The sequence below is a fragment of the Mesitornis unicolor genome, unplaced genomic scaffold (assembly GCF_000695765.1).
Source record: "Mesitornis unicolor isolate BGI_N332 unplaced genomic scaffold, ASM69576v1 scaffold35416, whole genome shotgun sequence".
NCBI classification, from domain to species: Eukaryota; Metazoa; Chordata; class Aves; order Mesitornithiformes; family Mesitornithidae; genus Mesitornis; species Mesitornis unicolor.
In genome coordinates, this window is record NW_010189533.1 from 6,108 (window position 1) to 17,991 (window position 11,884).

The following is an 11,884-nucleotide window of genomic DNA, read 5'->3' on the forward strand; positions in this document are numbered from 1 at the left end:
GACTTTAACAGGTAATTTACTTGGCCCTAGAGAAAAAGGGGAGCAAGGGAAAGACCACATGGACAAAAACATGAGTTGTAACACAGAGTTTTACACACCACAGAGCTGTAAGAAAAGAGAATCCCGTTCTGTTCTTACACAACTTAAAGTACAGCTAGATGGGTTAACAGCTTATTCTGGCAAACAAGCCAAATTCAGATTCAGTTCAGATTCAACCACGTAAACTCACAGGCGTGTAGTCAAACACTGGAATATCTCACATTTCAAGCTTTCTGTAAGGGCCTGTTCTGAATTTAAACATGTCACATATTGATATTATTCAAGATTAAAGTAGCTGCCCTTTAAGGAACTTGAAGGTAAAATGCTGTGCCATTTTAAAGGGCACTAATTGGGGAAGTTATCAACTTACTATCTTTTAACTAAAGAATTATTGTTTATTAGGCAACAGACAGTACTCCATGTATGCATGGAAGAGTTAAGTACAGAATAACCACTTAAGCCTTAAAATATTAAGAATCACCAACTGGGAACTTTTCTGTAGAGTCATATGAACTTCAAAAACCCACAGGCAGTTTTCATTCACATCAATACCCCATAACTTCAGCAGTGTGCTGTTTTGACTGTTGCATTCAGTGTAGAGTATCAGCTCTACATGAATTACCAGTAAGTCCTGGTAAAGCTTCTGGTCCTCTGACGGATGCAGAGGCAGCAAGGAGGTGGGTGGCTCCGAGTTTTGCTCCCTTGTTACCGCCACAGGGTTGCTGGCTCCCTCTGTTGGTTCTTGCTGTTGAGACACGTTCACAGCTTCTGAGGATGAACTGTGAACAAGTGCTTGGGAAACGTTTCCATTTCTAAAAAAGAACACCAAGACAGCTAAATACTTCCTTGAAACAGAAAGCACAAGTATCACTACCAGTACCTTATCTTTTAATGAACACCAGAAGAAACAGATGCTAACATTTCTTGGTCTGTCTACGGCTTGAGGCTTTGTTCCTTTCTACAGTCCTTTTATTTCAAAAGTTATGGACTGAGAAAATGCACCCAGCGGCACAAAACTACAACAGCTTGACTAGATTTTCAAAAGACGATTTTAAAATGGCAATGGCTTCTCTGGAGTAGTCAAAACTCAATGACACACTATGACTTACCCTTAAAGCAGATGAAATTAAAGTTTTTAGCAATTTGGAGTTTGTCTTTTGTTTTCAGCATTCTTATGGACACTTAGAAGCCTTTAGGAGTAATGTGTCTTCTATAAATTCTGAAACATAACCTATTCAAAAAGCTGTTTTTACCAAGGTAACTGATAACGAGATTCCTGTGGTAGTTTAAAAACACTTCAAAAACTTTACAGAGACACTGCTACAAGTGCCCACATACACAATGCACACCAAGTATCGTGAACTGAGAACAAACACCTAGTTGAAATATTTCTCAATAGCAGATGTGAAAAAAGGAACCATAATCTATCCTGAAGCTTCCAGATAAAAAGGGTAAATATTCTGGAATGAGTTCCAATGCAGTGCTCTGCATTCCCTTCAGCCACCAGGTATGTGCGCTGCATAAACCTTTTGAGACCAGACATATCAATAGTGCTATCATCCCCCAGAGATCCTCAAGCGACCCTCCTCCCTCTTCCTGTTCCTCTTCAGGAGACAAGTGTAAGATAAGGGAATTTCAGAACTCCACTGATCAATTGCCTGTGTTGAAAGCGATAAGATTTAAATCGTGTGGCATACTAGATAGTCAATGTAGGTTATCAGTTACTGTTACACTAGCAATTATTAATCATTCCCAAAAATGTTCTCCCCCTGCCTCCTCAGAGCAATCTGGGTGATGCTCTACATTCTTACTATAAGATACTTATACAGCTATTTTACAGGTTTATGAATCAGAGTTGAAGAGAATCTCAAGATGGCATCTCTCTAAAATACAACGTTCAAAAGACTCATTTGAATCAGTAACATTTCTGGTAGCAGGATATGTTTGCAGACAATAATCAAGGACTATGAATATTTAAGTTATAGCTTAATTATCATAATCTTTCCCAATATGATTATTTTAGAAACCTAATTTAACTGAAAGGGCATTTCTCCTCCTTTGGCTTTTTATACTTGGAGAATATTAGATCATTAAGTGCTAAATTATTGAGCTATTCTCTGTGTAAAAATAACATCTAAAAATAACATACAGATAATTAAAAATATTTTTTAAAATAGCTTCTCAAATTAGTCTGAGATAAGTCATTGCACTATAAACAATCTGATCTTAAAAATAATTATGTCAACAGCAATGAAGTCGGTACCTGCACCCACTACCCACAAAGTAATTTGGTGTAAAATGTAGAGAAATTCAGGGAATAGTCAGGTAATTATAACCCCCTTTAAGCCCCTCAGAACTGAAAGGGTTCTGAATGCAGAGAGGGAAAAGCCACTGTAGGAAAACAACTGACTACAGCAGCATCCCCTTTACCCTTCGGGATTTAAGGTAAGAAAGGGAATGCTGCCAGCACTGTATGTGCTTTTCCAAGTTAAAGGCTTCTGCCATCGGCTGCTGCTGATAGGTAGGCCAGCTAAACATGCATGACTGATAAATGCAGGCTCTAAAGGCAGCTGTGTTTTGGTGAGCTGCACAATTCAAAGCATAATTAAAAAACAAAGAAGGAAAAGAATACAACAACCGAAGTCAGGTGACCATTTATAAATCCTGAAAAAATTAATTATGAAAGAAGTAACTTATGAAAGGCAGTTCAGCTTATTAAGTGAACACAGTTTACTTCTAGTTACGTACTGGAGAGTGTTCTGATTAGTTGCTTCTTCCACGAGATGAATACTGTCTACAAAGCTGGGCATGTCAACCACCTTCAAGGAAGAAGCAATACTTGCATTACTAGCATCTTGTTCAGCATTAATTGAAATGCTTATGTCTTCCTTAGAACTCTCTTCATCCTCTTTTTTTCCCTGTGGTGTGGAGTCATCTTGTTTTTCCGAGGCTGTGTTCCAAAACAAGCTAGCACCTAGAAGAGAATTAGAGATTTACCTGTTTAAGGAAAGTCATTACTATCTTCTGAGACTCTTTGGCTTTGCAAAGCTAGAGGAATCATTTCCTCACATTGCTTTTTTCCCCACCATTTTAAAAGTGATTAAGGGTTAAAAGCAGTTAAAAGTTGCCAGAACATCATTCAAGTCCTAGTTTCTTTCAAAGCATACTTGATGAAAAATACCTGCTTAGATTGAAGCATTTTAATGAGCCATGAGCCAGTTTGAAAATTTCCTCCAGAGTAAAGACAGTATTTCCACGGATTTAACATGAACCAACAACACATTAATACATAACTTTACAGACACAGCTGCATAACTTGCTAAAATTAAAGGGAACACAGTCTCCTTTTCACGCATGTAACTGCACAACTTACCAAAACCCATCAATAACATATTTAATAAGACACCAGATGGGGTAGAAGCTATTACTTTTCAAAGCAATGTATTAGTTAAAAAAAAATACATGGATTGTTCTTTTTGATAAGGCACAATCGAAGCCCTTGCTAAAGCTAATAGGAAAATAATTATTCCAGTGATGGCAGTCACTGCCATTGAAGCACAAAGACAAAAGTAGCTCCAGCCTAAACTTGCAAATAACACAGAGACAACTTAGCTGGTTTTTGCATCCAGATGCAAGTTTGCATACGTTCCACATTTCTGCAAAACATTACCTCCATTCCTCCCAAAAAGAATACAAACGTCCAGAAGAAGCGATGCCAGTCTATTTTTAAAGAAAAAGCTTTACCTGTGCTCACAGCAATGCTCACACTTTTCCTCGCATGGGAACCTGGTGAGGGCTGTGTTTCCATAGAAACAAGGTCCCCTTGCTTCTGAGGCTGCAGAGCATGGCTGGCAGCAGCTGGTTCAGAGGAACAAGCCTGATGAGCCTGTGCTTCCAATAAGCGTTGGATCTGTAATGGTCATCAGGAAGTTATAATTTGTACAATAAAATATAAAGTATAATACACAGAAGTGAATTACTAAATGAGGCTCCTCTAAGGTCTGGATTCAAAGCCGGGCTGTATTGTCACAGAAGCCTGATAACCTTCCAAATCTCAGCAGTGCATGCACCATGAATCAGAACATCAATTTTGATGCTGGCAGAGCTAGCAAAGAAGAGGTTTTAAGCACGCTGGCAGAGCTACACCAAGACAACTTGAGTAAAGCCTATTTGTGCTACACTTGTTGGAAGTATTCTCTGTGCCTTTCATCCACGTACAAAGCCTATTACAGACTTACCAGCCAAGCATTTATAGGCCGACTGTCCCTAAATCACGCTAAATGAACATTGTATTAATTACAAAACTAAATTGATAAAACTAAGGTTGCCCAGGCAATCTTCACTCAAGTATTTGCATCCACCCTGTTTATCGACTGGTTCACAGCTCAATGTAAAAGTATCATAACAGTAAAGGCAGCATTTATACTATAATGAGGGGTTTTCCTCCCTCACACACAACCCATGCTTTGAAAGCTTGATTTTACATACAGCAACTACATCTAAAGTGTATTTCCTTTGCAATTTTCTGTCTCAAGCAGGAAAGATGTGTGTTTTGAGTAATTGTACCAACTCTCCTATTCCTATCATTCATCACCAGCAGCAAAATTAAACTCTGGCATTTCAGCCCCAAATCACACCCTGCAAAGTACAGGGCCACCAGCGTAGCTGATATTTTGAAGAAACGTAACCTGGTATCAAAACAGAACTTCAAGAGACCAGCAAAGCCCAATTTTCCAGCTCAGCAACAACCACCTGATGAATCGTGCCTGTCTGCTGCAAACAGACAACTGCAGCTTTTAAAACAAGGTGCAGGCTTGAAGGTGGGCAAGGCAATGCATGAGAACATTCTGTGCTTCACCTGTGTGCTTACAGCAATTCCAAAGTCTATGGCCTATGCAGGTTTTTGTTTGTTTTTTCACTTAGACAAGCACTTACAGAGGAAGTCATTTATATAGAAGGCCTATCGGTTTGTGTCATAAAAAAGTCCACTAAAGGGGAAACCTTCCTGTTATGGAAATACAAAATAAATGCAAAATCTAATCACAAGTCAAATAGTTTTCATTTGTTTTAAGAGGCACCAATTAGCAAAGCTAATCAGGACTCTCCTCCGTCCCCAAACTGGACCTGGTATGAGAGGCTCTCTCATTCCAACGAAGATTGACAACAGTTAGTTTAAATCCTTTGGCAGAGGAACTATCAAAGCATAATCACTAAAAGGGCAGAGGAGAAAGCTGCCATTTCCACAAACCTGAGCCTGAAGTAATTTGAGTTGTCTGTCTTGCTCTGTAAGGACCCGGTAGGCATCTGGCGATAATCCCATCATTCCGTTATCAGATCCTGCTTTGGGAGCAGGCATGTGCAGGCACGGTGAGTGGGCTGTACAAAACTGCAGACTAGGGGGGCTTGCACTTGAAGGCAGTCTTACTCCAGGCGAAAGGCTGTTGTCAAGAGAACAGGTCCCCATTTTCCCATGATATCCCATGCTTATAGGGCTGCTTGTGGTATATCCTGGATTGCAGCAAATATATGGACAAATTATATTTTGATGAAGCATTGTACATGGATTCTGTTGAGCCATCTCTGACTGGATTTCTGCTCCATGTTTGGGGCTCATTTTACCAAATCCTTGCCATGAGTTTATTGGATATTGGATGAAAGCAGGAAACTGATAGTTGCATGCACTAGTTGGACAGCAAGGTGGCCCTTGAACTGACACCTGCAGTTCTGGTGGTCTGCAGCTCTGTGGTGAAAAAGCAGGGGTGTAGAGGCCTGGCTGTGTAACAGCAGGAAGCTGCTTGGCACTGGATATTGATGTTCTCATTGGAGGTTCTCCCTGCTGTGCGACTCCGTCGGGATTTAATACAAGTCTTTCTGATGGCTTTTTGGGGTGATGCACAGATGTATCCGGGGAAGGCCCAGTACAAGGGACTGAAGGAGAAGAAGATCCAGAGCTTTTGCTTGATTGAGGGCAAGCTTTCTTACAGTGCAACTGTTGCTGTAGTACAGGTTGCTTTCCTCTGGAAGTCCTCAAAGCTGGAATTTTCACGTTTAAATGGTTTGGTAATTGCTGCAAAGAAGGATCTCCTATATTAGCAGAAAAGTTTTGCTTGTCTTCAGAGTGCTGGGTGGTGTAACATGTAGATCCCAAGCAACATTTCTTTTTAACAGGCTGATGTAGTGCTGAGGGTAGACTTTTAGCATTTGAAGTCCCCACAGGGCTAGACAATTGTCCTGATTCTATGAAACTCCCATCCAAAACAAGTGACAGTTCAGGAACTGAAGGAAAGATCCTGGTAACCTGAAGGGAAAATTACACAGGCAAGTTTAAGATAATTTCAAATTATTGTCTTTCAGCTCTTCACATGCAGAATTTCAAAGAAAATGCTTTCATTTAAAAATCAATATATGACCATTACCAGCTTCAAACTAACTACACACTGAATACTTTTGTAAAGATTGGAGAATCCCAGATTCAGAAAAAGCCACAAGATCTCTAGGATCATTCTCAGAAGACAAAATTGCTTTCATACAGCATAACAGCCATGTTTAGTGAATGAATAACCCACATAATCCTGAAGGGTATTTCAGAGCATGGATCTATCCCCTTCAAGAAGTGGAATACATGTTCCCCTCTTACTATTCTTAGATCCAGTACATAGGTGCAACAGAACATATTTTATAATCCACAACTGTCACATCCTTCCGGACCTATGCTGTATGAGGGCTGCTATTTCACTGTATTTGTGTATGCTTCAGTAAAACAGGACAGACCAGCAGATCTTTATTTCTTTTACGTAGAAACACACAAGAAAGTTTGCTGCCTCTATCTTTGCCTCAGACACCACAACTTTTCCATTTAATGGTAACAAAATTCCCAAAGTAAAACCTAACATCTCTGCTCCTAAATCCTCGCATATACAGGAATTAAAATACCTATAATCCTGGAAAAGAGGCAGGGTAACTAGAGGAGGAGTTGGAACTCTTGGTTCTTTTCTTCAGATCTGTTTTCCCCGCTAGCACTCTGAGACAGAAGCTTTATACTCTCCCGTCCCCTTACAGCAAGTTTTGCTGCTCTCAGTGTCACACCTGAGATGCCTAGAACAATTATTTATTTCTTTACCTGTTGACTCACTGGGTGAGGGCTTGGAATTGGTCTAGGGGATAAATCCTCATCTTCTACACCAGAGTCGTGATCGCTTGCTGACAACGTGCTGAGCGAACAGCCTTGGGGAGGACTAAAACCAACACAAATCAAACTAAAAGCGTTTGCTTGTCAGGTTTGGCAGCAGTAATATAAAACTGTTTTTCATTGTGCCATCTATAGTGCAGTATCAGCATCATTTTTTCAAGAAGCAGTTGCTGTACTTCCCCCTGGTTAGCTAGGAAGTTCACACAGCAAACACTTCTAAGAGCAAACAGTGAAAATACAATGCTACTTTTGGGCAAAAAAATACCAATCCTCCCTCCCTACACCCTCAGCCATACACACCTTTTAAGTGACATTCTAACAGCAAAACACTGGTTTATAGTAGAAGTGGAGTGCTGCAGTAAAGACTAAAATTGTTTAAAGCAAAATAAAGGCCATCTAATAACACAGATAAAAATAGATGGGTGAGGTTCTTCTACTAAACTCCACCAGTAAAGGAAGTCTTTTTAGAAACATTCACTGTATAAATTGCAACTACCAGTATCAAGACTGGAACTATAAGTAGTTTCTCTTAGAATATTGTCAGCTTGACGGTCTCACTAGAAAAATAAACTCCAGGAATAAACAAAAGCACATACACAGATTTTAATGTGGGAAGATCACTGTACGCACAGCTAAACTGACACATGGCACAGCCAGAGGTAAAAGAGCCTTATCCAACGAATATTTAACTTTTGCATATAAATGACATCTGAAAGATTTACCTTCTGACAGGAAGTTTCTTGCAAACTCTGCTGAAGAACTCAGTTTCTGCATTTTGGTTTTCTGCACTCAACTCAAACTGGATAGGGCTCTTGTCTGAAGGTTCAACATTCTGGAATGAAATTGTCTGCATTTGTGAAACACGAAACTTTCAACTTTTAATCACTTGGATACTACTCCCAGATAAACAGTTTTAAGGAAGTTTCTATCTGATAATTTGCTGCTTGTCCTCTACTTTCAATTCTCAATTCTTTCACCACTACAAGGAGACAGGCATTTTCCCTTCCTGTTTAACACTGTTCCCCTTGTTACTCTGTAAAGTAGTTGGCCTAATTATAGCCGTGAGCAGATGCTTCCTTGCTGTAACTGCTTAGATACTCTTCCACAAGCCTTCACCACCATAGGAAACAGCAACTGTTTCATACACCACAGCCGGGCAAGTCCTGGAAACAACAGAAGTGAGCCTCTGTCAAGAGGCTTGTAATCTTCAGAAAGCTAAGCTGCACCAAGGCTAAAGTAGAAGGCAGCCCTGAACCAGGCAATTTAATTGGAAAGAGAAGAGAGTAAACAGCACAGAACACAAATTACTTCAGCTGCTTCTCTACCAGGTCATAGGAGCATACATTAAGCAGATGAACAATTCAGCTTCAGGTTTTGCACAAGCCCAGGAAAACACATGAGGAATTGTGATTTCCTAGAATTCCCTCAAACCTTACTAGTTATCTCCCAGACACTGCATCATCAAATTCTTTCAAAGGCTTACATTGCACAAAGATAAAATTGTTCCTGTTTTGTTACTGCAGCACAGCAAGAGATCTGATCAGTAACCACTGAATTGCCTTCTGCATTCAACTTCAAGCAAAGCACAAGCACCTAGCCTTGCTCTCCAGAAAGCACTACTAATATACACCACCCATAACAGCTGGCAGATGTGTCCAGCATGCACATAACATACCAGATTAACAAATGCTACAGGAAATCAGAATGTCATAAAGCCAAAGGGTCACTAGTAAGAAGGAACACTAATCAAGTCCAACACAGCACACTACATTTTAAAAGACAGATTCTTAATGCCATTTGAAAAGTGAGCAGTTGCTGACTTTGGAGGTCACCTCTCAATTTGAGAGAGAAACACTGAATTTAGAGTAATCACTGTAAAAAGGTAGTTTTATAGAGCTACATAATTTTCAAACACTTCAGTTCCATTTGGGTCACCTTAGTGACTCTTCCTTTAAGCACTGACACAAAGCCAAATTTTAAAGTACCACCATGCAGTAGGAAACCGAGCCACTTACTTTGAAGAGGTGTACTGTCTCATTGCAAGTTAAGATCTGAAACCCTAGTTCAGTCTGTCCACTGCACGGAGCACACTCATAAAACTCTGGTTCCTTGTGTGTCAATGAATAAAGCACAACAAGAAAACTCCCAGATTCCGAAAAAACCCTAAAATAGAAAAAAAACCACATCTTAAGAAACAGGAAGAAGGGACTTGGTTTATCAATATACCGAGCAAACTATCACACAGCTTAAAAAACTAGGGAACCACTGCATTTTGAATGGTACTGAGCTATAGACACAGCAAATGGACTTAAGACTGATGCCACATAAAAAAAAACCAAAGCAAAGTAGAGAAATGGGAATAATTCATCCACTTTCTAGTTCAAACCTTTAGGATCACCTAGTCCTTTAAATGAATTCTTGGAAGACCTCAATCATTAGCATAAAATAAAACATCTGTAAAAGTGATCTTGTGATTTTTTCTTTTTTATAATTCAATTGAAGACACATTATAAAGACACTTAGTGTTACAGTTCTCCCTAAATATTCCAAAAATGCTCCTTGGCAAACAGATTACATTTTTAAATTAAAAACTATATTGAAGTTTTTTTCCCCCACAGGTTAAGAATAGTGAGAAACAACAGTAAACATTTAACACAAAAGATCAAGGATAATGAAAATAATGGACATTCCCAGAAAAAAGCAGTACTACTTTCAGAGCAACTTTTCTTTTTATAGCACTTGTAATGGGCTTGTTTGTGCGGGGGAGTTTTGTTTTGTTTTTCTTTAAATTAAATAATATGTGTCATAGAGAAAGCAGCAGGAACAAGATGCTTGAAAAATACATTCAGACACAACTTTAAAATTATACTTCAACTTAAGAGTTAAAAATGTGTGATGCTCAGATTAAGTGGTTAGTCTGCAGAGGTTAATTCTGTTTGCATGGTTCATCAAATCTGCCTAATCCACTTCCAAGATGGAATCAGTGAAAGTTAATGAGAGTCAAGCGTCTAAACTGTCTATCTAATAATCTAATTGGGTGCTTATCTGTATTTGGGGATTTTAGATTGTTAAGGCAAAAAAGTCTATTTGGTAATTACAGACATCTGTTCATCAAATGTGGTTTTATTTCATAATTTAAAAGCAAGTGCGGTTAAGAAGAAGAAACACTTATGCATGCAGCATGTTTTTATTTCATTTACCTGAGGAGCAGTTTTAAACTAAACACCTGAACTGCCTCCCAGCTTCCCTATAAATAAAACTTGGCAAATATTACAGGTGAAAAGATGTGGAGAATAAGGAATAATTATCTGCTAACATCACTATGAAAACACACAGAATGCAGAAACTATAAAACCCAGAATATTTCACAGTAAGTCATAACAAGACAGTATTAGCTGAAAATCAACATGCTTCAGTATGTTGGCCTGACAGAACCAGAGCGAAAGCCTCTGTTAAAGGAAACCCCCATAAGAAAAGTTCCAAACCAAAACTCTGCCACTGTTTAAACTACTGTTTCCTGCTTGCTGGCTCTTATTTAAACTAAAATGCACTGACCTTAATTATATTAATGTGTACCCTCTTCTATGTTTGAAACATTAGTTCAACTTTCTAACACTTCAGTCATAGAAAATCTGTGAGCCAGAAGTCAAAACCAGAAACAATTAAAACAGGCAGCCTCCTATATAACATATAAAGTACAGAATTCCCTCAACAGAGCCCATATTGCCATGCATGTATTTCTGTGAAATACCTTTTTAGGCAGCCAATAGCTTCTATGTTTTATAGATAAAAGTAACTTGCCTTTCTTGAATTGAAGAACTGAACAAATATCGCAAGCAACAGGCCCAGACTTGGGGACTACAGATATGAGTAACTCCACTCAGCCAACTAGAAGTTAGAAGAAATATGCCATTAGAGACAGTTCCATTACCAAGTTTCCAGCACGTAATTCCTCAAATACATCTCAAATCAATATGTGTATTAATCTGTACAAACAGCCAAACACTTACACTCCAACTAATGGCAGAGCATAAGCCTTGGGATCAGACTCAAGCAGCAAAAGCAGTTTTCGTGTCTGGTCCATAGTAAGATAGCTGAAAGAAAGCAGAAATTGTGTTAGGTTTTTTTAGTATTTTGGAAGGTAGTCTTTCATTAAATAAATCACTAAGAGACAAATACAAGCTTAGAAAATACTGTAAGAAAAAAGTTTGGATACAAAAAATCAAGACCACTCTTCCTCCACACAGCAACTCCTCAGCTTTTCATCAATTCCCTGTGTATCAAAGAATTATCGAAGACAAAACTTGCTTCACATTATAGTATCCACAACAAATTCAGAAGTGTAAGTCATGTTAAACTCGAAGAGTAACTTTCAGAGACACATTCACAAGGCCTTGAAACAAAATGACATTCAGTTACTTCAAGTTATTTCCCTCATCTATCCTTAGTTCACCTCACTAAATTAGTTACCAGTCAGAACAATGATTCCCTAATATTCTCTCATAAGCACGATTAACAGAAAAAGCTTTGGTTCGCATTGACCTGTTTTTCATTCTAGGGCAAGCATCGATACTGTTTAAAAGGTGGATGCTGTTTACAGTCATTATGTTCATTAGAGGTGGGCACCCCTGCCCATGCTTCTACTAAAATAAAAAG

General features: G+C 38.9%; 1 protein-coding gene across 1 annotated transcript in view; it reads right to left on the reverse strand.

Annotated features, from left to right (window-relative positions):
* STIL (SCL/TAL1 interrupting locus) overlaps positions 1–11,884 on the reverse strand; it is an 18,366-nt gene that overhangs the window by 2,970 nt on the left and 3,512 nt on the right. Inside the window, 10 exon segments of the mRNA XM_010186114.1 lie at positions 1–26; positions 662–851; positions 2,788–3,013; positions 3,784–3,949; positions 5,288–6,337; positions 7,160–7,274; positions 7,951–8,060; positions 9,244–9,391; positions 11,030–11,116; positions 11,239–11,322. The exon segment at positions 1–26 is cut by the window's left edge and continues 28 nt beyond it. Coding sequence (XP_010184416.1) covers positions 1–26; positions 662–851; positions 2,788–3,013; positions 3,784–3,949; positions 5,288–6,337; positions 7,160–7,274; positions 7,951–8,060; positions 9,244–9,391; positions 11,030–11,116; positions 11,239–11,322 — 2,202 coding nt within the window.